Below are 25,216 nucleotides of genomic sequence, written 5' to 3'. Positions count from 1 at the left end.
ATGTTGTCTCCCGCATTTCAGCGAGCTCTGCTTTCTCTTACACTTTGTTCAATTGTTTCGAACTAGCTATACCATGCAGAGATGGAGTTGCCATTTAATAATTTCTCAATTGGTATCTATTGTCATTCCTTGCTGTTAACGCCCTGGCTGATAGACCTTGTAACATCTCTTCCATGTCACTGGGCCGACATGAACTAATTGCGGATAATTATTAGTAGATCTTGTCAGGCTCAGAGGAAAGAAATACTTACCTCTTTGGCCTGTTCCTCAGTCACATCCGATTGATCTGATTCACGATGATGAATCAACCCGAGTTTACTCCGCCGAAGCAGCCACCAGAGTTCTCGTCGGTCTCCTCCCAGTTCCTCTTTCAATAGCTTGTCTTTGAGCTGCCGCAGGAAGTCGTTGTAGAGTGCAGGTTCCTCGAAAGCTATAAGCTCACCCCGCATGACCCCCAGTGCCTCATTCACTCGGTCATAGTTCGCATCGCCGAGACTGTTTTGTACTTGATCCTCAATAATAGTATTCATCTGTTTCACTGCCTCGGTAATCGTCTCAATGTTTTCTGCCTGAGCTAAGGTTTGTTTGAATTCTGGGATTGCGTTATTCGAAGAGATTTTCGCGCGTTTTTCCTGATGAAGGAGCGCATCGACGTCGAGGCCGGAAAGTGGCTTCTCGCTCTCACGAGCACGCTTGCGTCCTTTGGCCTTCGGTGGTACTGCAGATATATTGGATTAGCAAATAGAACTTTTCTCAAACGAGGATAGACCGACCCTTCTTGACATCAGCAGCAGCCATGAGCTTTTCTAGATAGCGCTCTGCTTTTTCCACCAACTCTTGCGGTGGTTGCGATAGCTTAGTCAAGTTTTTCGAAGGGGGAGGCACTGGATCGTTGGGATGTATGGCACGGTAGCGAATTGCGGAATCGATGCGGTGCAAGACCGGCGAGAAGGAGTTGTCGATAGGAAGACCTTCAACTGGTTCTCTGTAGGTATGTCAGCGAGAGCATTCAGCCCATTTTCATCGGGTATCTTACCCGTCCTCATCGGTATTCGCAAGTTCCATGCTATCCACATACTTACTCATAGCATCAAGCAGGTCCTTGTTGGGAAGATTTCGATGTTCGGTCACGACCTTGCCGGAGACAGTGATCACTCTATCCAGAGGAGGGAAACGATATGTCCGAACATCTTCAGCAAATGGTAGCTGGACTTCGAGGAGACACTCGTAGTCCGGTTCGATTGACGGGGCAAGCAACACCATAACCGGAGCTTTATTCTCTTTTGTTACCAAACGAGCAACAGCAAAACATTCTAGTTCAAAAAGAGCGTGGATGAAGGACGATACAGCCAATGAGGCTTTATCGTTTCCACGCTGCCCAACAATGATGTTGGTTGTTGTGAGATGCATGTACCGGTCGTACTGATAGAGGCTGTTAATCCCGCTACATGAATGGATGGAGCAAGGACTTACTTTATCGGTTTGTATGAAGCCCACCAGTTCCAGTGCTGCGAATGTTTCGAGTGTCGTAATGTTCTCATCCGTTGCACTGATATGTACCGCTGTCCGGCCGTACTCATAGCCTTTTGCCAATTCCTCCCGTTCCACATCCACCTTACCACCAGGGGCATTCTCATCAGTGACTTGGTAGGTTCGTAAGTTCCTCACGCTCGTAAGAGGGCCACCTTCAGGGTGGGTATCCGGTGTGCCTGTGACAGTTCCGGATTCTTCGAGGTCTTGCTCAGGTATCTCTGAGCGGAGTACAAAAGAGCTCGCGCTTGGGGGCTTCGCCACATACGTGCGGTAATACCGTTCGACGGGGATACGGAGAGCAGTCTCATATTCTTCCGGGTTCCCGAGCTGAAGATATCCTTTGAACGTTGCTACTGTCCTGACCTTTTTGACGCGCGGGATGTCCATCTCAGACACGGCTTGTTCAAGCGTACCATATGCTCCGTCGCAATCTTCAACCAGACCTCGAAGAAGAGCTTCGTTTTCAGCCTAGTGTATCCAATTAGAAAATGTTCTTCCGGTGATATGGTCATGCACTACCTTCTGTGCATCCTTTTCCTCTTCTTTGAATCCATATTCGGGATCGTCGAAGTCGGTGCCCCTGAACATGATTAGCACGTCTCCATTTGATATCTCGTGGCTGAGCTCACAGCACTACAAGCTCAATATTGTCTTCTTTGATCTTCTGCGTGATCTGCTCGAGATCCTCACTGCTCATCCATCCTCGACCATTTGTAACAAGGACAATCTTCCGCTTGTACTTGAGCTTCTTACAATATGTGACGATCATCTGAATGGCGAGGATGATGGCAGAAATAGCTGCGAAAGGCTTAGGACTGATTCAAACTCGAAAAAGAATGAAGCACTAGGGTAAGTGAAAATACCGTCTCCCTTGTCGGTCTTGCTGGGCTTAATTGTTCCCGCCAATTTTCTGATATCTGGCATGAGGAACCTGTTAGACGAATTAGCGGCTGAAGCTCAATTGAATTGACTCGTAAATGACGGCGAAGCGCACTGTTGGATCCCAGAGAGTACCGAAATGTGCCGAAAGTGAGGGTCTTCTTCAAGTTCATTGGACGTTTCTGCACCTTGCTATTAGTACAATGCTAAGGAGGCTATACAAGTCCAGATATCTCACCATCTGTTTTGAGGCCAATGACGCCGATTGTAGCTGTTTTGCGCCCTGTAGCTACCTATCTCTCAACATTAGCAACGGCTCAGAGGTTGACAGTCCCCACAATATCCTTACTATTGCTGTGATACGATCCCAGACATATTCCATGACCCATTCAAGATCCGTCACTGGTCGGCCATGGCGCTTCTCCCCCATGGACTTCCCCAGATCCACAATGTAAACCGTTGCTTCCTTGTCCGCCATGGTGTGTTCAATACGCTTCAATCAGAATCAATTGAAACGACAGACGAGGGGAAAGCGGCCAGATAAAGACTGGCCAGGGGCGGACAGCCAAACATGACACTCCAGGCAGACGCGCGATATTTCCCGATTGGGGTTTAGGCAGAACGCGAAGGCACATGACATCATTGATGGACAGGTGCGTGATAATAAACCAGCTTAATGGGTGGCCATATGATAATAATTAGATAGTACGTGGAATTAAATATAGCGCTATTGGTGCAAGTGCGTACAAATAGCTTCGATCATTATTGAGCTCTCCAGCTTCAGCAATCACCTGATCAATCCTATCATCACTCTAATAATTGCTGGCTTTCTATCTCTATCGATCTTCACAGTTCCCTTATATATCGAACTATCAATATGGCTGATCCTCGTCCGTATCATATTCTCAGGTAGATGCTCCTTTCCTTATTCTTTCGGTGTTCGACCCGCTGACATCCGTCTGCAAGTTATGGTACCCTTCTGGGCGTGCAAGTGTTCCAGGTAGAACTCCCCCAGGCAATTGTATCCCTTCAGTATTGTTGACGTTGGACATGCTAGACTTTTGTCTCCGGCATAGTTGCTTTCCGGGTTCTCCCTCGGCCCCAGTTCTCCGCGTTGCAAACTGCGACATTCCCAGTCTACTTTTCTCTGCAGTCTGCTCTGCCCGTAGTTGTCGCTTTGACTTCTAGTACAGGTGGACAGCTCAATGGTATCTCCGGACTCCTTGCCCCGGAGAACCGGTTTGGAACGTTTCTACCATTGGCGACGGCTGCGGCAGCTGGCCTGATTAATCAGTTTATTCTGCGCCCGCTGACTGTTAACGTGATGAAGGAACGGAAGCATCAAGGTATTTTCCTCTGCCTGCGATTTGTTTTCAACTCAGCATTACTAAATCCTGGTAGAAACTCGCGATGGAAAGAAGAGCTATGATCCAGCCCCTCACTCCAAAGAGATGTTGGCTCTGAACAAGAAGTTTGGTCGACTTCATGGTCTGTCGAGTCTGGTCAATATGGTCACCCTTGCTGCTACAGTTTGCTATGGCATAGTCCTCAGCAAGCGCTTATCCTAAGCACAAGCCTCTAGTACTTTGAGCCCACTGCTGGGATTTTGACCCCGGTGTGTCAGACCCTGCCATTGATCTAGGATCCTTTGTATATGGCCCCAGGTTAGCTGGCCTCGAATGACGTTTTATTGCATGAGAGATGCTGAAATATATCGGAATTTGCCCTCCATAAATCTCTCGCTTTGCTCAATGATCGCAGATCCTGTGCCACTTCTCGCCTTGTGATTTCGCCTACCCTGAGACGCAAGGAATGGTAAGTGGATTGATTACATTAAGGACAAGGATCGTCACGCTTTACCTCTGAGACCTTGTCATCAAGAGACAAAAGCCATCACAGCTAGCCAAGTTTTGAATCATTTGCTCTTGGTCTGCCAATGCACTGTATCAATTTGGTGCTTTCCACAATGGTAGATAGGAGGCTCAGAAAATAGGTTTCCAAATTCTTTGTTGCAGAACTGACCATGGTTGAATTACAGCTACAAAAACCCAGATGGGATTTATTACATCTTCTTTTCCTCAGTTTCTCCTTTTGAATTCCAGGAAACAGTACCATTGCTCTTTGCCTTTTCGCCCTCTGCGGTATTGCCTCCATTCCTCATCAAAATCTCAGTCCCGGATCACCACAGCTCACCCTCTACTGCTATTGAAATTGCCGTTCACAATGTCAATTCTACCATTTGCGATTGTCCTAATGAGCCTTATTTGCATGAGACTCCAGTCGACCAATGAACCATTCTCAGGAGTGCCCCATTTGAAGAAGATTGTCCATGAAATGGGTGGTTCCAGCGTCAACAATACAACCACTCAATTCGAAATACGGCCGTCACTTCACACATCACATTCAATAGCGTCCTTTCCTGCCATGGTCACGCCGTCAGAGCCGGACGTTGTGTATCCAGGATCAGATAATATCGACCACATCAACTGTTCAGCTTCTATTCCAGTTTCAGGTCGGCTGAACACACTGTGGCATATTCAAATCAATCAAACCTCGGCCTCCAGCTTAGAGCACGATCATATTGGCGCGAGTTTCTGGAACTCAAATCATGGCGCCCGAGTTATGAGCAGGCAGAATTTGTCACTGATCTTGATCTTTCTGTTAATGATTCCGGCAATAGCATCAGTCTCCACATGGTACTCTCAAAGGAAATGTGTTCAAGTTGCCAACATTGAAATTCTTGATTTTATCAATGACATTCGGGCTCGGAAAACATTTCTTATGGAGAGGCTGAGTTCCGCGGTTTGGACATTGAATCGCCATACCGACGGAATTCTTAGGCAAATCGCAATTGAGCATGAGCGAGCATCCGCCGAGCTATCCAATATTCTGGATGATGAGGTCAAAAAGCTACGGGAGGCTCTTGAGTCACAGCTCCAGAGTGAGTTCAATCGCCTTGCATCAGAAATGAAGGATTTTGCGGAGAAATTGGGCCGTGCGCGTCGCAGTCTTCCAGAGCCTGAAGAGATTGACGCACAGTGCGAGGAGTTCGACTCCGAGCTCCAAAAATGGAGGCAGCGCATGAGTGACTCTCTAGTTCAAGCTGGCACCAAGGCTTTCCTTGATGGTAACTTTCAGAGCTCAGGCGAATGTTGCGCGGGAAATCCAGCAGCAGGGATGATGACAGTTCAGACACCCGTTGCGCGATCTTTATATCACTCCTGGGAAGAGGGAGTTACTGGGGAAGTATTCGAGATGCCTATCACGAAGAATGCCCCAGTTACCGGGTACGAGGAGCAAATCACGAGAATGTCCTGGTGGGCTACAGCGAGTGGGCATTCCGTACCGACAACGGCTGAGTTCGAAGAAGGCTGTAGGATTCGGCATGGAAGGGTCATGAAGCGCAAGGGGAGTGATAAGAGTAGTCCAAGGTCTACAAGGAGTGAGTCTGGTGCACCGAAACAAAGGCGTCCGTTGAGAAACTGGCGGAGCATACTGCACAAGCAGACTCAAGAAGGGACCAACGATTCCAGTCCCCATATTTCGCCATGATGCTTCTGATTCGAAGCAACACGATCTTGCTCAGAACAAGGTCTACTCTTTCTGCATTTGTCCGAAGGGTTCTTAAATCACATTGCATTGTATTTCTTATTCCTTCCATCTGGTTAGCAGCTCTGGATACCTCTGTGGAGGTCTGTATCAAACAAAGTAGTAGCAGCTCTGATTGAAGAAAAGGACAAGATGGTATGTTTTCAGCCGGTAAGAATGAATTCCTAAATTCTGTTGCGATTGAGCATGAAGATAACAATAGCCGTTCAACGGAAGCTGATGCCTCTGCCAGGGAGGACAAAGAAGACTTCTATGTATTCAACACCCAACCACACCCGCACGGTTTCATTGACAATGAATTTCACTCTCTCCTCCATACTTGACATTTATTTCTTTGTGCTTTTATCTGAGTCCCGCTATCTCAGTCAAAAATAGACATTGCTCTACTGCTTCGTCGTTGTTCTGGCTCCTCAACCCCCCTGGCGGACGACAACCCTTCGTTCGAAGTGTAGGTTTCATCTTCTTTCAGATGAAATTATTTGCAAACTAAGATTCTTTGGCATATCTTCTTCTAGTTTGAATGCGTTCACTTTATTCTCTGGTTTGTTTCCAAAAATGGGGTCTTCGAACACCGTTGTCAAAGGGCGTTCATCGCATTCGCACTATGGCCTCATCTCTCTGAATACCTTGCTCAATGATATTTATTACTTACATATCCCAATCTTGAGGTGGTTTTGGATGGAAACTTTCCTATTTTCCCTTCCTTTTCCCTCTCTGCCAACAAGTCGTTCACACATATTCTTCGAATCTGAATCACCCTCGCACTCCCCTTCGCATTGACTACGCAACTCGGGTCTCTGCATCGAGCCCACCATGGACCACTTCATTTGGGGGGCGTTTCTCGCGCTCTCCAATCTCGGAGGCATGTACGTGAAGGTCCCGTACACTGTCGTTACGCCATCCCATACACCATTGGATCGGTTTATGGGCTCTTTTCAGCTCACCACCGCCGTGAGAAGTACTTTCTACGCTGCCAGGTCTATGCACTATCGCGTCTTCCCGGAGGCTGAAGATCTCGCAACATCGCAGCAGAATGCGACACTTGGACTCGATGAAATGCTGAAACAGGTTATGGAGCAGTATGCTCATGAGCGTAACCTGACAGGCAGGTGTCTCTCAGGTGTTGGGAATTCCGGCAGCATTCAACTTCCCCCGTCTGTTAGGATCCATCACCGGCTTTTTGGAAGAGACTTTGACCTTGAACTCGGCCATGATTCTGCTGAGATGATGTGGGCAGTCTGGACCACGGTACTTCTTGTGTGGATTTCCTTTCTGTTAATCGTCTCATGGTGCATTGATTACCACCGTAGGCGTGGTGCCAGGCCTAGTGCTCCAGATCGGACCGTCGGCCATTCCAGCAATCATCTTACCAAGAACGATGTTGTGGACTTGCTTCGCTTTTCTCGTCTTAGCATCGCCCAGGAGATCAAGGACGACATGTCTCACGATATCGAATTCATCATCGAAAGAATAGGCGACATCCTAGAGAGCTTGCGACATTTTGAAGGCACTCTCACACCCGAGGGCCCAGAAGAGGATAGCAAGGAGGCGGATGATGAGATTGTTTGCGAAAAGAACCTTGCAAAAACCTTCAATGAGCATCTTCAGTTTTGTTCTGGTGCAACGAACAGCATTCTGGAAATGCTCGATCAAATGAAGAAACGGATAGATCGCAAAATCAAGCTACAAAGCATCCTGCCAGGGAGTAATGGTGCGGAAAATGGGACCATCGATAATCCCGGTGCTCAGCTCGCACACTATCTGTCTGGCTCTATGATCAAGGATGATGCAAGCACGTCAGCTTCGGCTCTGGAGAAGCGCATTATTGAGGAGCTCGAAAGATGGTTACGTGAAAATCTTGCAGGAGATGTGTTGAAGCCTACCCAAGCCATTGACGAGGGAATTCAGCGAAGAATATCTGATGCCGAAACTGCATTGGCCCAGATACAACAGAAGATTGATACAAGCTTTGCCGGAAAGGACCAGCTAGATGAGACACTTAATAGCTTCCAGGAAGATATCGACAGCTTACGCACGTCATTGTCATCATTCTACCAACAGGGCACTGGAGTGCAAATTGAGGATATCGAAAATATCGTCAATGCGCAGGTCCAAACCTTGAACGAACGTCTACAATCAATTGACAAACCGGCTCCGATGACTCTGGAGGAAAAAGAGACGATCACGAACGACATCAACAATCTGAGGGAAACACTGTACGATTTGAAGAAGTTGTGCGGACTATTGAAGTCTAAACTTGATTCTGCGGTCACTGAAGATCAATTGAACGAGATTCTGAAAGAGAAGAATGAGTTCCTAGCTAAGCACATTGAGCAGCTGGGCGACGAAGTTACCCGACTCAGGAAAAAATACAACACGATCCAGAACATTGTGGATGCATCGGGTATAGATGATATGCCTCTCGCCGAGAACCTGGAACACATTCGAATTGCACTTGAGAATTCCACAAAGAATCACCAAGCAATGCAGCAAGAACTCAATTCGCACGCTATAAAGCACGCAGCTCTGCGGGAGAACGTTCAGTCACAGAAGGTCGAGCTCCAGGGAACCATTGACAAGAGAATCACCAATGTTACTAGGAATATCATGGAATTGCAAAATGTATTCCCTCGGGTCAAACAGCTCGAGGGCCAGATGATCATGCAGCAGAGAACGAACAGAGAGACCTGGTCATATCTTGACCAGTGCATGGATACCCTCGGAATTAAGTACGGCCTGGGTCGCGCTCATCTTCCCAGTTCGCCTACTACGGACCAAGCTCAGAAACACACATCCATGCGGATCAAAGAAGGCGGGAACGCCACACCCAAAGCTGAGTCTTTGGAAGGCGGGGGCGCGCAAGCTGAAGGCCCAGAGACCGCAGTTGCAGAAGCAAAGAATCAAGAGGCCGAAGCTCCGGATGCCGAAGGGGCAGAGGATGGAGCTATAAAGGCTGAGATTCAAGAGGCCAAAGTTCAAGGGGCTGAAGCTGCAACAGCAGAGGGTCTCGGAGCCGAAACTCGAGATACCAAAGATCCTGGAGATGAGGTCCCAACGGACAACGTTGCAAAAAAAGAGGCTGCAGGAGCCGCGATCCGAGAAAACGAGGTTCTAAATGATGAAGCTGCAAAACAGGACATTAGAAAGGATGAGACTCTGGAGGATGTTGCTAACCCTACAGGAACTGCACCGCAGCCAGAATCACCTTCCTCTGCTGCTTTTGATGGTACCGAGGGTGCTGCTCCCCAACCGCCAACAGAGCCTCTGTCTCCCAGATCGAAAGAGGTGCCTGTCATAGATGAATCATCTGAGAAAGACCCTTTGGCGGAAGGTCCGTCCCAGCCCAAATCACCCATTTCCGGGGGGCTTAGAGGAAGCCGGTGGGCTGCGTCTGAATCATCAAGGAAAGATAGCCTGACAGGAATTCCGTCACAACCTCAAACACCCAAAACACCCACTTCCGCAGGGCTTGAAGGAAGCCGATGGGCGGTGCCCGAAGCACGAAAGAAGAGCTTGACGGAAGCCTCGTCGCAGCCTCAGACACCCGTTTCCGGAGGGCTTGAAGGAAGCCGATGGGCTACGTCCGAGCCTAAGAGAAAAAGTTTGACGGAAACCCCATCGCTGCCCAAAACACTAGTTTCTGGAGGGATCGCAAGCCAATGGCCTGCGCCTGAACCAAGGAAAGACAGTCTGACGGGGCAGCCCAGAAAACCCAGTTCTGGAGGACTCGAAGGAAGTCGATGGGCCGCACCTGAATCATCAAGGAAAGATAGCCTGACAGGAATTCCGTCACAACCTCAAACACCCAAAACACCCACTTCCGGAGGGCTTGAAGGAAGCCGATGGGCTACAGCCGAGCCCGAACCTCAGTCTTCGCGGCGTCAGAATAACAACCGAGGACGAAGAGGCCGCAAAGGCTCCAGGAATAACAACCTCGGTGAAACTTTCTGAGCCCGAATGACTGGTTTGAATCCCTATTTTGACGACTTTCTCATTTTCTATTTTGCTGGTATGATTTGCTTGTTTTTCTTGTTCTCGGGTATCTGTTTTTCACTTTCGTCAATTGGCCGTGTGAAACACGGAGCTCTGTTGTTGGATCCTGATCGTTGCATTCCTATTTAAGCTCGGCCTTTTACATTTTGGAGACCGCTGTCCCTCACTTGTCAGCCTCGAAGTCTCACTTTCATCACGGTAGCACCAATAATAGATTTCTTTTGTTGCTAGTTATCTGATATGATCAAGTTCAAGCCATCCTAAGGGTATCATTGTAAATCACAAACCTTCCTGTAGCAAGACGAACATCAAGCCAACAAGGTCATAACGCAGCAATCTTACGGGCATTACACACTCGCCGTCTCAACCAGATATTTCCGACATGCGTCCTTCAACATATGGATTCGTCGCTGGGTCTGGATGAAGACCTCACGGTACATATCCAGACTCTCCTGGACCACCTCCTGTCGTGTCTTTGAGCCTGCGCAGATTTCCCGCATACGGAGCTCCATCTCCTTCCGCAGAAAAGGCTTGCTCAGGGACGGCTTATCTGGCAAATGAGCAACGACGTTGTCGTAGCCCTCGACTAGGGCAATGCCCAGGCGAGTAGGGATGAATTCCTTTACGGCGTTCCGCCCACTGCCTCGTGAATGAACGGCCACATATTCGCGGTCCTTGATTTTGGCAATGTGCTCTGCCATAGTGGCGTCCGTGCCGATTCCGTTGGCGTCCATGAGGCCAATGAGCTCTGGCTCGGTCAAATAATTCGGAGGTGTTGTCTTGCCTTCGAAGATTTTTGCTTCTGTTGGCTCAAAGAGTTCCCCATCGCGGAAGTTGGGGAGCTCCTGGCTGCTCTCCCACTTATCGTATACGTAGACCTCCAGGTAGTTCTTCTCAAGAACAATCAGGCCGTTTGCATGGAACATCTCTTCGCCGTATTGGATTTCGACTTCGGTCGCCTGGCCTTTTGCATCGTCGGAGCAACAAGCAAGGAATCGCCGCACCACAAACTCGTATACCTTCTTTTCGTCGGCGCTCAGGGCAGACGGTGAAACCCAGCAAACCGGGTGGATAGGTGGATGCGCCTGATCATTGTTCTTGCCGGATCGAGGTGTTTTAAAAGCACCATTGATGAGGCTGAGCGGAGTGGTTAGCCAGGGTAGGTAAGGGTATCAAGGCAAGTTCCTACCCTCGGGCATAATCACCCCAGTTACCATCCGGGAATTGCTTTTCGATCAATTTCTTCAAATCGATGCCTTTATCAAACTGATCAGTCTCTGTGCGAGGGTAGCTGATGAATCCTTTGGTGTAGAGGGCTTCTGCAATCTGGAATACCGATAAGCCGCTGAAGATACGTCGAAGAGGGTTATTCGAATGGAAATTCTTACCCTCATGACCTTCTGACTGTCCATGCGGAGGTATCTACTACCCATCATCTGCAAGTCCACAGTCGTCAAAGGCAGGGGTCTCCATTTGCTAGTAGGCTTTTGATTGACTTTGGTGACTTTGGCTTTTTTCGCCAGCAGACATCTCTCCATCATTACTGTCACAACAGCTCGATCAAAGAGATGAACTCTTCTCCATAGAAAGTTGACTTTCATGCCTTCCTGGACGTGCATCACTTTGATACCCCAGAAGGTCTCTGGCTTGAAATTCTTCACCCGTAAGTACCGGTCAACCACAAATCCCAATGTAGGAAATTGGCATGATCCTATTTGAAAAGTCAGAGATCAATCAAGCGCAAGACACAGCTCCTCAAATGCAGATCTCTGGCCTACCATAGCTAATAATTTTATCAGTTAGAGCAGCCGAGAGTGGTTTCAGCTGAAGACATTGCAGACGGGTAAATGCAGCGCCAATCCGAAGGTCGAGTTCAATTCTAGCCGCAACCGCATTGGCTTGGTTCTCATCTACATCGATGAGGGCTCGAGCAGCGCGCAGGACATGCCTGGACGTGTAAGCAATGTGAGACCAGTGAAGTATGGACGGTTTAGGTATACTTACGCCCTTTCCGTGTTGCTGAACCGAGCTCTTTTGACGAGAATACGCCCATTGCCTTTTTTGGCCTGCAGGCGGACTTCGGTACCGATATGCTCTCCCTCTCGATCACAATCAGTCCAGATAAATAGAGCCTTGGAGGCTCTGGCTTGATCCCGTATATTCTCTGCGATTGGTTGCTTGTCCTATATGTAATGTTAGTCTTGCCATGCACTTGACGTTTGTCCGACTACAGTTTCAAGGCCAAGCATTTGTTCATACGTACAGTTTCCACATATTCATGGACAGGGGCTTCAAAAAGTGACCCCGGGGGACAGGATTGCCATCCTTTGTATTGGCTCTCAAAGTCAAGGGCCATCAGATGTCCCAAGACACTGGTCATGGTGACCGAGCAGGTGCCCCAAGGGTCACCAAAATTGAACTCGAATAGATAATTCTTGACATATTGATTCCCGCGTATAGATATCTAGCACTATCTTAGTGTATTTGCCCACCAGCAAGAGGGCCGAAGCCCCATCAACCGCGACTTACTGTTCGCATGGATCCTCCTGATAAATGTTGAGCAACCGCTTTGGCGATGGCAGGCTTCTCTGCCACACAGAGGATTCTGGGAACAGTCATGGCTAAGGGCTCTTCAGATCAAAATGTCTCAGGAACTCCATGCTCGGTACCCGACACCCGCTGTCACTTTGGTCATTGATCCTGCGTTTTGTATCTGTGCTAGAAAATCGAAGAACAGTCGAGACGCGAAAACACGCGAATGTTGAATGCCTGAGGCATAGAGAAGCTGGAGCTATCTTACCTAAAGTGGTAAGCGTTATTTCTGTGTCATGTGACACAAGCACATGACCTCACCACTATTGCCAAGCTTTATCTGCCCAAAGCGGTCGATACTGTGGCCAATGACAGCTCCTGTCGTCATGATCGATCCATCTCTTTTGTTTTGCTGCGATCATTCTGATGTTTTGATTCTTGTCCAGAAGTTACTGTCGAGTATTCAGAATCAACCGGCTCTGCAAGTGGCTTCAAACAGCAGCTTCTGGCTCTAAACTAGCAAAAATGGCTATTCCTCTTCCTCAAGTCCACTCGATCGCGGATTGTGCCTCTTTCAACCGTACCGTCCTCCCGTTCCTTACCCAGCTCACAACGCTTCCAGCACAATTACAGGTTGCAGCTGCAGCAAAGGATGTCGACAGTTTAAAGAATATCTATCTCTCGACGAACCCTTTTATCTCAGCGCTTGGCTTTACACTTGTTTTATCATTCCTTTTCTTGGTTTTCTCGGAGATCAACCGCAACTATTCGCAAGTTGATCGGCTCTGGAGCATTTTGCCAGCTGTTTACAATGTGCACTTTATCGCCTGGGCGCGTATGTGGGGCATCAGAAATCAAAGCTTGGATACTATCGCAGTTATCACCTTGCTCTGGAGTGTAAGATTCCTTATGCACTGGCCTGATCCTGCTGCCATCTCTAACTCTTCATAGGTGCGATTGACATTCAACTACTGGCGCAAGGGAGGTTATCAAATCGGCTCTGAGGATTACCGCTGGCAAATTGTGCAATCTAAAGTGAACAACCGCTTTGTCTTCTTCCTCTTAAATGTCACCTTCATTAGCTTGGTCCAGCCATTGTTGCTTCTCCTCGTCACTGCGCCGACCTACAACTTTATTCTTCTTTCACGTCTCCCGGGTTTTGAACCGTTTGGGGTTCCAGACCTCGTTTTCTCTCGCCTCGCGTTCTTCTTCGTCATTCTTGAGTTCTTCGCCGACCAGCAGCAGTGGAATTTCCAGAACGCTAAGAAAGAATACCAGAAGACTGCGCGTATCCCTGACCAGTACAAGAGCCAGTTCACACCTGAAGACCTGGAGCGCGGATTTGTCGTCAGCGGTCTCTGGTCCCTGTCTCGCCACCCAAATTTTGTCTCTGAGCAAGCCATCTGGCTCACCCTGTATCTGTGGAACTGCTATCGTACCGACAGCTATCTGCAGTGGACCGGACTTGGTGTCTTGGGTTATTTGCTCATCTTCCAGGGAAGCACCCGGCTGACTGAGTCGATCAGTGCTGGAAAATATCCTGAGTACAGCGAGTACCAGGCGCGTGTTGGACGTTTCATTCCTCGCTTCTCGGTCAAACCCAAGTACAACGGCAGCAACAAGAAGACTCGCCGGTCTGCGAAGAAGCAGACGGATGTTGTCGAGGAGGTACAGGAGGGAAAGAAGAGTCAGTGAGAGAGTGCGAAGTTCTTGCACAAGCTATTTATTTTCTTGATATGTGCTCGATCTTTATTTCTTGGTTTTAGATCCCAAGTTGATCGGATACTTCTTGTTATATATAAATATTTAAACATCAAGTCGATTTTTCATAAGGTAAAAGGAGCAACGTAGAGACTCAAAGGTCACCAGTAATAAGCACGGAGGCTGAATATCGACAAATTTAACAATTTTCGGCGAAACAGAGGATTTTCCCCACTCTCTTCGAGAGTAAGTCTATCTGACTATGCTTTTTCAAAAGTGCGGATCTCAGAAGGTCTTACGACGCCGTCGACCGAGGAATGCTCTGTTCTCCTGGTCAATAATAACACATCCATTCGGACCAGGGGCATGCTTCAAAGGAGGCGGATCATCTGACCTTGTGGTTCCCTGGCATCTGTGTCTTTGCATCTGCATCATTTTCTTCAAGATGGGACTTTTCCTTTGAGTTTTATGTCAGTCACCTCTTGTGCCTCGTAGTTGATGTTGGCTTCCCTTCTACGCGTAGCCTTTGTTTCCCTTCAGGCGGACATGGAAGCCTCTCAACTTTTCCAATATGAGCTTCATCCGGGTACCAGTAAGCCAGAGGATTGAAGAAGAAACAATCCCGAGCTATATTGCTTCCCAGTGTTACCCTGTCCGGATAGGGGAAGTCCTCAAGGACCGGTATCAAATCGTAGGTAAGCTCGGATTTGGAGCCAGCTCAACTGTATGGCTTGCGCGGGACATGGAGTAAGATTGATGCCCGTAGCAGTCATGAAACAACACAATAGTCTAGATTTGTCTACGATTGGTACGGAAGATGTTGCAGTGGGAGCTAGACAAGCGGAGTTCCGCAAATGAACTACAGAACGATGAGTGGATTCTCAAACATTTACTCTGTATAGGCGTAAACTCGCAAGCCCGGTCCTGCTGGGAACATTGTAAGATAGGTCGTTAATTGTATGTTGTAAGACCATCAACGAGCAGAGTACAGGAGTGAGCAAATGAGTGAATGAGTTGACAGCTAAGAGACTTCCGCACTGTCTGGAAGAGCAGATAGAAGGACAGGAAGGCTCCCACTGCGTTCAGGATCTGATAAGCTCATGATTCAAAAAGGGAAGATAATTCTACCTAATACAAGACCACTGAACCTATAAGCTATTTCCAAACATAAAATTACAAGAGGAGATGCTTCCGTTAATCAGTAAATACAACACCCGACATAGGCAAAACATATAACACCCTCCTCGCCAAACCCACTGAATCTATAGTTCTTCTAAGAGGGAGGCAGGGGTGTCTGATCTCTTCCATCCTTGCCCTCGGACTCTTCAAGTGGTGGCGTAGGCTCGGGGGGAGCAATGGTCTGTCCGCGGCCGCCGTCGAAGTACTTCGTAAACTCGCTAGATTCGGGCCATGGCCGGGGCCCAAGGAGGCGGATCATGTCATCACGGCTGAGGACCTCCTTAGAGAGAAGCTCTTCCGCAACAATGCCGACCTCCTTCTTCTTCTCGGTGAGCAGGGCGCGGCATTGCTTGTACGCCTCGTCGACAATGCGGCGGACCTCACTGTCGATCTCACGGGCAGTGTCCTCGGAGAAAGGCTTGTGGAGCTGCTGTTGATCTTCTTCGTAGTAAATGTACTTGAGCTTGGGCGACATGCCGAATTTCGTCACCATGGCGGTGGCCATGCGCGTGACCTTGTTGAAATCATCGCTGGCGCCGCTGGTCACGGTGTCAAAATGCAACTCTTCGCTGACTCGGCCTCCCAGGGTCATGGCCATGCGATCCATCATCTGATTAACGTTCATCAGGTAGGTGTCACCGCCGGCTGGCAAGTACTGGGCGTAACCCAGAGCTCCTTGGCCTCGAGGAATGATCGAAACCTTTAGCAGGGGGTCAGCCCAGCGGAAGTACCAGCCACAGATGGCGTGTCCGGCCTCATGATAAGCGACGGTCTTCTTCTCCTCGGGCGAAAGCACAAGTGACTTCTTCTCCAAGCCTCCGACGACACGCTCGATGGCCTGTTCGAAATGCTTCATGGTGACCGAATCCGCGTTCTCGCGGGCCGCTGATACGGAAATTAGCATAAAGACTTTTGATCAACGCGAAGGAAAGTAAAGGACAACTTACCAACTAGAGCTGCCTCATTGACACAGTTGGCAATGTCAGCACCTGCAAAGCCGGGAGTCAGAGCAGCGAGTCTGCCTGTCAGGTAATCCATATCTTCCTTAGTGACGATCTTCTTCAGGTGTACGCGGAAGATCTGCTTGCGACCATCCATCGTCGGTCTGTCGATAGCGATGTGCCGGTCGAATCGTCCAGGTCGCATCAGAGCCTTGTCAAGGACGTCGGGTCTGTTGGTACCAGCAAGGACGACAACTTGTTCCGAGGTGTTGAATCCATCCATCTCAGTAAGAATCTGGTTCAGTGTGCTCTCCCGCTCATCGTTACCGCCGCCGAAGCTCTGCTTGGCTCTGGATTTACCAATGGCATCGATTTCATCAATAAAAATGATACAAGGCGCGTTCTTCCGAGCATTGGCGAACAAATCACGGACACGGGAGGGACCGACACCGACGAACATCTCTACGAATTCGGAACCACTGACGCTGAAGAAAGGCACGCCAGATTCACCAGCGGTGGCCTTTGCGAGCAACGTCTTACCCGTACCGGGAGGTCCCGAAAGAATAGCACCGCGAGGAATTTTGGCACCGAGCTTCTGGAACTTCTCAGGATGCTTGAGGAAACTGACAAACTCCATAATTTCGACCTTTGCCTCGTCCATACCCGCTACATCGGAGAATTTGATCTTGATGTCCGTCTCATGGTTGAAGCGCTTAGCCCGACTTTTGCCGATTCCGAAAATTCCACTCTGGCCACCTGCACCGCCGGCGGCACGTTTCGACAGCCAGAAGAAGGAACCGATCAGGAGAAGGGTAGGACCGAAGGACAAGATCGTGTTAGCCCAATGTACTTCATTAACGTAAGCAACGGGGATCCGCTCGGCACTGGGGATTCCCAGCTCATGCTGGGCTTCATCCAGCTTGCGCTCAAAGCTATCCACAGACCCAATGCTGAAGTAGTAGTGGAAAGTGGGCTGGTTGGCTGGTGAGTCGGGGTATACCCGTGCCAAAGCGTCACGATGCAATTCCACGCGGACCTGGTTGTTGTTGATGACAGTCAGCTTCTCCACCAAGCCCTTGTCGAAGAAGTTCGCTCTGAACTCCTGCCATGTGATCTCCTTGCTATCTTCGCCGGGGAAGAAGCTGCGGTAGACGTAGTAGGTGATGAGGGAGGTGATGAGGAATGTGGCAGGATCGAACTTGAACTCGAGGACCTTAGCATTCGGCGGAATCTTGTCCCGGCCCTTTTGTTGTCCCTCTTGCTGCTTCTGCTGCTCACTCTGTGCGCCACCCTCCGACTTAGCCTTCTCCTTATTCCGGTCCTCCTCGATCTCGTTTAACTTCTGGGCGTATTCGGTCATGTGCTGCGACATATGCCGTGTTAATTTGACATAGTCCATCAAAGAAGCTGGCCGACCGGACTGGAGGTGCTTCTTGATGAAACTCCGCATTTCCGGCGGTAATCCTTCCCTCAGCAGCAGTGTCCGCATGTCATCCAGCATCTGATGTTGCGACGGTGGCACCTTATTCTTCAGGTGGTTGATAAAGACGTTGACCTGCTCCCGCTGCTCCTTACTCAACGGGGATTCGGCTTCCTTCGGCGTCTTTCCCTCCTCAGGCTTGCCACCATTGTTCTCAGGGCCCGGTGTTGCGTGGTTCTGGCCGTCCTTGTCGTTCGGTGGCTTCGGACCCCCGGGGCTCTGGGTAGCATAGGTTCTAGCGCGGTGTGCGGTGATCAACGATGATAGTCTCGACTGTGAGGCTCGCGCAGAGAGCGGACCTGCGCGATTGATGCATTCTGCAGCTCTCCTCGAATATCGAGCAAGATTGCCTGGCCGTCTGAGTAAGGTGGCCATGGTTCGAGGAAGATGAGCCCGGAGGCAGGATAAAAAGGTTTAACGAGAATCAGATCAGGAGCAAAAAATTACTCCCAAAGGCCATAGAGGCTCTAATTTGCGATAGGATACGAGAAGGAGGGGATATAGAATGTTAGGTTGGAGGTCCTTGGGGGTAGCTGTTCGCCGCCAGCTATTGACGCCTTTCCGTCGGCCTGGGATTTTTCGTCGTTCCGCTGGTTGCGCTGACTCATCATACTCGGCGAGAGGACATCATCATCGAGAATCGCAACGAATGTAATGGACAGACTGTCTGCTTTGGGGTTTGCAGTGCAATTCTACGAAGAGGGACATAAGAGCATTAGCCCTTGGAATCAGAAAAATATGTTCGTCCAGATCATATTGTATAAGGAAAACTACATCGTGTATGGACATCAAACAGTAGAACCCATGCCTCCATATGCTTTTCGCAAATCTTTTGTACACAAGTCATCACGCAAAACAAGATGAAAAATATTCAGGAAATAGAAAAGTAAGCAAGTGGAGAAGCCCGTGAGTTTCCCTCAGTCCCATAAACACCATTTATCCCAGGCCAAAAAGAACAAATAATGTGCACTGTTTCATCAGAGCCCGCACAGAGCAAGCTCGGCTTGACTCCGTTAACTCCGGTGGACGGTCTACCAAGCCCTAGCAGATTGGCTTACGGCAACCGCCTCCAATTTGTACATCTGTAAATTTCCATTTGTTTGTACCATCACGTTCCACCTTGCGGTGGGCCGTTGGGATCGAATACCGGAAAGTTCGTCGACATGTCTGCCCAGTCCCATTCAATTGTCATCGGCATCTGCCACAAATCTTGCGGAACGAAGGGCTGCTGAAAAGAAGATAATGGAGTATTTTCAGTAGTCGTGAACGGTTGTTGGTCAACGAAATTGACACTTTCCAGAGGGTTGGGACTCAGCATGTCCGGGAAATCCTGTCCAAGCCCAGGCATGGCCTGTATTCCACCTTGCATACTGGTCGGGATGCCAGTGGTCGCAGAAACCCCTGTGTTGGGGGCAAACGCTCTTGTGGCACTAGCCATACCATGTGAGCCAGATTCAGCCAGGTTTTCAGCAAACAGAGGTGACGAGATTGGAACTATCCTTGGAGCTGCCCCAGTCGGCTGCGATCTCGTTGAGGGTGAATGAGCAGGATTCTCTTCAGGGGTATTCTGCTGTAAATCAACAGAGTCGTCGGGAGATTTGCGTTTCTTTTTGGAATGCGACTCCTTCTCGGCTTTGTCAAGAACCACTTTGGCGATTCTCTCAAATTCGCCACATAGTCCAAGCATACGCTTAATACTACCGTTGGACTCGTCGGAAACCAGAGTTGACAGAAAATTGACAACAACATTCATCAATTTGACATCCGATCGAGCGCGGGCATCACTGGGGTTTTGAAGGATGTTGGCAAATAGCGTGACAAGAGCTGAAACAGGGTAATATAGAATCAACCTAACCTTTTGTTAGCATGAAGGTTCGTGGATTGTACCTTGGGTAGAAGAGCACCTACCAGACGCAAGCAAAATCACCTTGTGGGATATACTTGATCAAATTTATGGATGCCCTGGCAGCAGTCACGCAGAGCACCGCAGATAAGAACACCCGGGGATTCAGGGGCCTGGCATTCAGACCTTGTATAGCATAGTTGGACAGACGACTTGTCCAGTATCCGTGATGCACAGACATGCGGTGGATGGTCGTTAGGCAGTTATAGTAGGCGAAATGAAGTACGACAACGTGAAGGATAAGAGGAGTATGTGTAGCCTTGATTTCATGCTCTGGCCGAAAATCTAAAGGTATGCTGTCTTTCCACTCTTCGAGCTCTTTATCGAGGTCACCAATAGTATTGAGGAGCTCGCCATCGGATTGCTTTGATGCTTTCGCAGAGTAGAGTCGTTTATATACTTTGCTCTCGATGGTAGCAAATCGGCACATTGATCGGAACAGGTTGAACTTGCTTCTGCCATCGGATAATGGCACATTGCCGATGTTATCAGGTGGATCGTCGCTGGGCAATTCAACATTCATATCATCATCGTCTTGAACGGGCGGGCGACCGGAGCGCAAACAAATACTATCAGGCTGATTAGCGCAAGATAATAAAGCCAGCAATTGACCAATTTGACTCACTCTTTGTCCAGCAGATAGGCGATCCAGAAGACTCGCTTCCGTTGCTCCACCTCTACTGGGTTCAGACCAAAGCCGGATCCCCTCTTATGAAGACCGATGCTGTGAGAGAGCCTGATAGCCGCTGCAACCAGGAAAAAAGAGGGCTGAGGGTTGGGTGTTCCCTGCAGAAAAAGGGACTAAATGATCGTTCAGCCACCAGGTCTTCTACAAGTGTTTCATTCTGTTCCTGGACTCACCATTCCTAACAAGGCTTGGACACTAAGAAGATCAGTGTTCCGCATCGTGAGTTCAGTCAAAACTCCCATAGCATTTTTCAAATATAACCAAGCCTTTCTGTCTTCTTCCTGCGGTACCAGGTTGCTCATGACTCGTAAGCGGTGGGCAATAGCCAGCACCACATTGATACTGGCCCACCAGCCAGATCCTTCGTATGGATCTCGGGAATATTGCCGCTCAACAAGATGCATGAAGGTCGGCTCATGGTAAAGCGGAAACATACAGTTGAAATTGTCAAAGAAGTCTTTGAATAGCGACATGGCTTCCTCCTTAGGCGGCAGGGGTTTGAAAACGCGGCGAGCGAAGATGTCGCTGAAAATCTCTGGTTTCCAGTACATCCATTTGTTATCATCTACGTAGGCCGATGAGATCATATCCTGAAACGAAGTGTCCCCGGTTTTCTCGTTGACCCATTGAATGCCTTTCGGCGAGAAAATCGAAAACCCGGAGGACGAACCTGCCAATAATCGTCAGATATCTTCCCTGCACCCAAATTCGGAATCCATACCAATATATCGAGTCTCCCCGCAGTTGTTCGTCACAAGGGAGCACATCATGTCTGAAAGACCCTCAACCTCCGTCTCGGATCCCTTTTGCGAGTCGGGAGACGTTGGAGCCGTCCGAGGACTTGAGTGAGATTCCACCCGAGGAGTCGAATAACGGGACGAACTATTTTGCTGTGAGGGAGCGGGCTGATTTGGGATGCCGATCTTTGGCGGATTATTTAACCCGTTGGTATGATATCGATCAGCAAGACGCTTCTCCAGCGTTCCAAGATCTGTTTTCCCTCCATCATCCTCGGACAGCAGTCCAGATAGGCGCAGTAACGATTCCATCCTCCCTAGCCGATTCTCCAGACCTTCAATATACTTCGCCCTATTTTCCACGATCAGATCAACGTTGTGGACTGTGAAAGTGAAGGGAAGCATACCCTTTGGGAGGATTCCGCTTTTTCTCGACCTGGGTAAACACACAGTCCGTCTTGTAATTTGTACAGTGCGAGCATTTGGGCATCTTGCCGTCGCATTTGATTTTCTTCTTCCGGCACATGTCGCATGCCTATCCACAGACGAACGCATCAGCCCAGAGATCCTTGAGGTGTCAACGCATGGAGCTTCCGCCACTCACCCTCGCAATTCTCCTTCTTTTGGCATCATTGCTGTCATCAGCTCCTCCCATCGATGACTCGTCGGGGAAGGCGGTATTGGAGAAGACGGGGGCGACCGGCGAGCCATCATGCCCATAACTTCCGAATATATGAGGTTGTTGGTTCATCAGCATGGGCATGTCGAAGCCCATTCCGTCGGACCCGTCCCCGATACCATCCATTGTGGTGACCAATCAGTCCGAAGCGGTCTGTAGTCGGACGTGTAACTCCAATGGCCGAGTGGAGTATCACCGGTTTTTGTCTTGACTTTGAGCGTTTTTGACAATGCGGGGTTGGAACACAGCGAGGAAGATCACGTTCCTATGCGTTCGAGTTCGGATCGTAGGCGAAAGGAGCGATGATGGAAGGCCGATAAAGATTGCATCTAGCGACGGAATAGCTAGAAGATGAGGCCAAATCCGAAAGCACTGAACCCCGATGGTCCAAGGAGTTTGGGCTTACTCAAATCTTTGTCCCCGAGGCAGGCACGTGGCGAACCCAATGGTTTTCTCCAGATCAAAAAGTGACGCTTGGGAGAGGAGAGAATGATCGCTTCTTGGGTAGACAGCAGCTGATTGCTTCTTCGGTATTGAATAAGGAGTGTGAGGAGTGAGCGTTGTAGAGCTCAGCAGTCTAGATTGGAAAAGATGCCCCAAGAAGTAGAGTGAGGAATCATAGTTCGGGATCAGTTCGATACAGTTTACGTAGGAAACGGTGCTGCCTTTGGGTGGACCAAGACACTAGGGGGAGCACCTTAACCACAGCTAAATCTTACAGGCTGATAGGGGTCTCTTTGTGAATTAAGAGATTCCTTTTGTTTCTGCCATCAAATGTGTGCCTCTTAATCTTCACTAACAGCATCCAAGAGTCATACTTTGTTAGAATCTAGCTAGTGAACCACTCTAAAACAATTCTCCCAGTCATCTGTGACTAACCACAACAGCCAACGGAACTCGTTAACTCCGAAAGCCGAAAGCCGACGGAACATGGGACCATGTCCGTACCACCTGAGGCAGTCAGGCAGTGACAGTCTCATTCCCTTTTTTTTGCTGACATAATGATGGACTGAGTAGGGAGCGCTTTGGGATCCGGAGGGCTTTTTTTACCTATTGGTAATGTTATGGGAGCCCGGACTTGCATTCATTCATTTACCACAGGAGTACCTATAGATACATATTATGACTACGGTCAACAGCTCAACGAACAACAGTCTACCCAAGTACTCCGTACATACTCTTATCGGAACAAGTTTATCCATATTCCGTGCTGACTCTCCAGCGTATTCGTAAATCGTATAGATAGTCCTATCCCTTGGTTTCTGGATCCTTCTTGGCGCCGTATGCCATTTGCTATGTTGGATGCAACCCAAGTCATCTTCACTGTCAATGATCGACACTACGAAGAATTCGACTGTCTCTTGATTCCTCTCCATTCCATCTACAGGGTATGACGCTGCCCACAGCAAACAGAGATATTGATATCAATTCAAGTCTATGAGATACAAGTACATTGCGATACAAAAGCACTCTTGTGATGAAAGTCGCAGTTAGAAACACAAGAATAAACAAACATCAAGAGCGGCGATCTTGTCAGGATATATATATGATGAATGTACACGTCTCCAAAGAGGAGCATGACGGGCTATGTGATAATACCCCATCCTCAAAATCGAACCTAACGCCACGCTATGCACCCAAAGAAAACGGTCTTTTATACAGAGGACGAAACCATTCCAAAAAGAATGAAATGACCCGTATCAATCTTCCCTAGCTCATCAACATTCGTCCGTTTGTATGGGTATGGTCGAGGATAAGTGCTAGACATGCAGTGACATCTCGTCAGGTATGTTTGTCCAGAAATTCCTTGGCTTCGTTGATCTTGGTTGCGAGATACGGGCTTCCACCACGATCCGGGTGGTTCAGCAGCATGAGCTGACGGTGCTTCTTGCGGACCTTGTCCTTGTTCAGGGTCCGTTCACTGAGTCTGTTAGCCGAGTCGGACGATGGAAGATGCAGGTCGATGCACATACGGAAGTTCCAGGATCAATGCTGCTTCGCGGCGGGTCATGCGAGGTTCAAATCCTCTAGGCAATGGTTAGCGAACTGGGTACATGAATTATGACATGAGGATGATTCAAGCGTGAGACAAACCCTTTGTAAAACGCCTTTCCCATAGCGTTCATGCCACCCTGATAGCGACGAAGGGCAACATAGCCAGCGCGACCCTAGTGACCGGAAGGCGAACGGTTAGCCGGCTAACTATCGCAAAATAATGTCCGGAATTTCTTTCTTACCAAAAAGGCCGCCGTGGCGACACCAAGGCCAACAGCGAGAGTCGAAGCCATGATAAAGTAGAAAGCAAGATTGGGAGTACAGGAGACAACGCAAGTGGGATCATAGTCCTGACGTTGGAGGAATTCGGTCCAGCGTCGAGATAAAAATCGGAGCGGCGCCGCGATGCCCCTTTAGGTTTAGCGCCACCTCCTCCACGCATCGGAGCTTTGCAAAAGTTTCAACGGATTTTCGAGCCGCCTTCGATAACAACTTTTTTTTCGCAAGAACCTCCATCCCCAGAACGTCAAAATGAGAGTCGAGACCTGCCATTTTTGCTCTCGGTAGGAACTACTCATGCGAACCTATTCTGTATTCACTACTGACTCGCTCAACAGGCCCGTATACCCGAGCAAGGGTATTACATTCGTCCGCAACGATGCCAAATCTTTCCGATTCTGTCAGTCCTAAAATAAACGCTGCTGCTACGATACGATAAGAGATTCTAACATGAGACCAGGTCGGAGCAAGTGCCATGCGAACTTCAAGATGAAGCGTCAACCCCGAAAGCTGAAGTGGACCAAGACTCACCGTGCCGCCCACGGAAAGGAGATGATTGTTGACTCGTCCCTCGTCCTGTCCCAGTTCGCCAAGAAGAGAAACAACCCCGTCAAGTACGACAGGAACCTGGTTGCCGCTACCATCAAGGCCATGGAGAGAGTCGAGGAAATCAGAGCGCGCCGAGAACAGGCCTTCACAAAGCGCAGACTGGGCGGCAAACTGGCTCGCGAGCGCAAGCGCGAGGAGGACCGCAAGGTCGTTGCGGAGGGCGAGCATCTTATTCGCAAGGAACTGCGGGAGAGAGAGGAAGGTGTGCCTCTGGATGTGTCCAAGATCTCCAGCAGAGTGGTTGGCGAGGAGAAGATCAGACAGAAGCAGAAGGCAAAGATGTTGGTGGATGGAGGTATCGAGGAGGAGATGGACATCGATTAGAGGGTGTTCCTTCGCTGCTTTGTTTCCTTGCTTTTCTCTTTCTTTCAGACATGATATCTTGGGTTTACATGATGGAGTTAGGTTGCTTTCTACGTCTCGACTGTTTCCTATCACAAAAGCATCTTCTGGGGATCCTATGACGAGCATTTGGCCTA

At 49.0% G+C, this 25,216-nt stretch overlaps 10 protein-coding genes across 10 annotated transcripts; 5 read left to right on the top strand and 5 right to left on the bottom strand.

The window, feature by feature from the left end:
- Positions 1–122: 122 nt before the first annotated feature.
- Positions 123–2,890, bottom strand: ACLA_092170 (ATP-dependent DNA helicase 2 subunit KU80; the record flags this gene model as incomplete). Its single annotated transcript, XM_001272944.1, has 11 exons — positions 123–143; positions 252–718; positions 774–985; positions 1,037–1,422; positions 1,474–2,001; positions 2,053–2,113; positions 2,163–2,331; positions 2,397–2,464; positions 2,528–2,594; positions 2,651–2,705; positions 2,762–2,890. 11 exons carry the CDS (start codon positions 2,888–2,890, stop codon positions 123–125), a joined length of 2,163 nt encoding a protein of 720 aa, XP_001272945.1.
- Positions 2,891–3,289: 399 nt separating this feature from the next.
- ACLA_092160 (DUF4149 domain-containing protein) lies at positions 3,290–3,980 on the top strand (the record flags this gene model as incomplete). Its single annotated transcript, XM_001272943.1, has 4 exons — positions 3,290–3,321; positions 3,379–3,412; positions 3,470–3,758; positions 3,814–3,980. The coding sequence occupies 4 exons, from the start codon at positions 3,290–3,292 to the stop codon at positions 3,978–3,980; spliced, it is 522 nt and encodes a 173-aa protein (XP_001272944.1).
- A 655-nt stretch (positions 3,981–4,635) lies between these two features.
- Positions 4,636–5,771, top strand: ACLA_092150 (uncharacterized protein; the record flags this gene model as incomplete). Its single annotated transcript, XM_001272942.1, is given in 2 exon segments — positions 4,636–5,729; positions 5,741–5,771. 2 exon segments carry the CDS (start codon positions 4,636–4,638, stop codon positions 5,769–5,771), a joined length of 1,125 nt encoding a protein of 374 aa, XP_001272943.1.
- Positions 5,772–6,834: 1,063 nt separating this feature from the next.
- ACLA_092140 (uncharacterized protein) lies at positions 6,835–9,972 on the top strand (the record flags this gene model as incomplete). Its single annotated transcript, XM_001272941.1, has 1 exon — positions 6,835–9,972. One exon carries the CDS (start codon positions 6,835–6,837, stop codon positions 9,970–9,972), a length of 3,138 nt encoding a protein of 1,045 aa, XP_001272942.1.
- Positions 9,973–10,361: 389 nt separating this feature from the next.
- On the bottom strand, positions 10,362–12,633 carry ACLA_092130 (DNA topoisomerase 3; the record flags this gene model as incomplete). Its single annotated transcript, XM_001272940.1, has 7 exons — positions 10,362–11,151; positions 11,204–11,340; positions 11,403–11,725; positions 11,793–11,962; positions 12,019–12,197; positions 12,278–12,478; positions 12,544–12,633. 7 exons carry the CDS (start codon positions 12,631–12,633, stop codon positions 10,362–10,364), a joined length of 1,890 nt encoding a protein of 629 aa, XP_001272941.1.
- Positions 12,634–13,071: 438 nt separating this feature from the next.
- On the top strand, positions 13,072–14,241 carry ACLA_092120 (DUF1295 domain protein; the record flags this gene model as incomplete). Its single annotated transcript, XM_001272939.1, has 2 exons — positions 13,072–13,443; positions 13,498–14,241. The coding sequence occupies 2 exons, from the start codon at positions 13,072–13,074 to the stop codon at positions 14,239–14,241; spliced, it is 1,116 nt and encodes a 371-aa protein (XP_001272940.1).
- Positions 14,242–15,520: 1,279 nt separating this feature from the next.
- On the bottom strand, positions 15,521–18,222 carry ACLA_092110 (ATP-dependent metallopeptidase FtsH/Yme1/Tma family protein; the record flags this gene model as incomplete). The annotated part of the gene is made up of 2 exons (XM_001272938.1): positions 15,521–16,311; positions 16,374–18,222. 2 exons carry the CDS (start codon positions 18,220–18,222, stop codon positions 15,521–15,523), a joined length of 2,640 nt encoding a protein of 879 aa, XP_001272939.1.
- A 733-nt stretch (positions 18,223–18,955) lies between these two features.
- Positions 18,956–21,980, bottom strand: atrR (transcription factor atrR; the record flags this gene model as incomplete). Its single annotated transcript, XM_001272937.1, has 7 exons — positions 18,956–19,697; positions 19,756–20,319; positions 20,376–20,551; positions 20,612–21,108; positions 21,160–21,527; positions 21,583–21,710; positions 21,780–21,980. The coding sequence occupies 7 exons, from the start codon at positions 21,978–21,980 to the stop codon at positions 18,956–18,958; spliced, it is 2,676 nt and encodes an 891-aa protein (XP_001272938.1).
- A 1,656-nt stretch (positions 21,981–23,636) lies between these two features.
- pam18 (putative mitochondrial DnaJ chaperone (Tim14)) lies at positions 23,637–24,142 on the bottom strand (the record flags this gene model as incomplete). The annotated part of the gene is made up of 4 exons (XM_001272936.1): positions 23,637–23,775; positions 23,828–23,881; positions 23,949–24,022; positions 24,092–24,142. 4 exons carry the CDS (start codon positions 24,140–24,142, stop codon positions 23,637–23,639), a joined length of 318 nt encoding a protein of 105 aa, XP_001272937.1.
- A 238-nt stretch (positions 24,143–24,380) lies between these two features.
- ACLA_092080 (ribosome biogenesis protein RLP24) lies at positions 24,381–25,061 on the top strand (the record flags this gene model as incomplete). The annotated part of the gene is made up of 3 exons (XM_001272935.1): positions 24,381–24,412; positions 24,467–24,528; positions 24,589–25,061. 3 exons carry the CDS (start codon positions 24,381–24,383, stop codon positions 25,059–25,061), a joined length of 567 nt encoding a protein of 188 aa, XP_001272936.1.
- Positions 25,062–25,216: the final 155 nt, after the last annotated feature.

This window comes from Aspergillus clavatus, genomic scaffold (genome assembly GCF_000002715.2).
Source record: "Aspergillus clavatus NRRL 1 1099423829798 genomic scaffold, whole genome shotgun sequence".
NCBI lineage: Eukaryota > Fungi > Ascomycota > Eurotiomycetes > Eurotiales > Aspergillaceae > Aspergillus > Aspergillus clavatus.
Note: the sequence above shows the minus strand (reverse complement) of the source record. Positions and strands in the feature narration are given on the sequence as shown.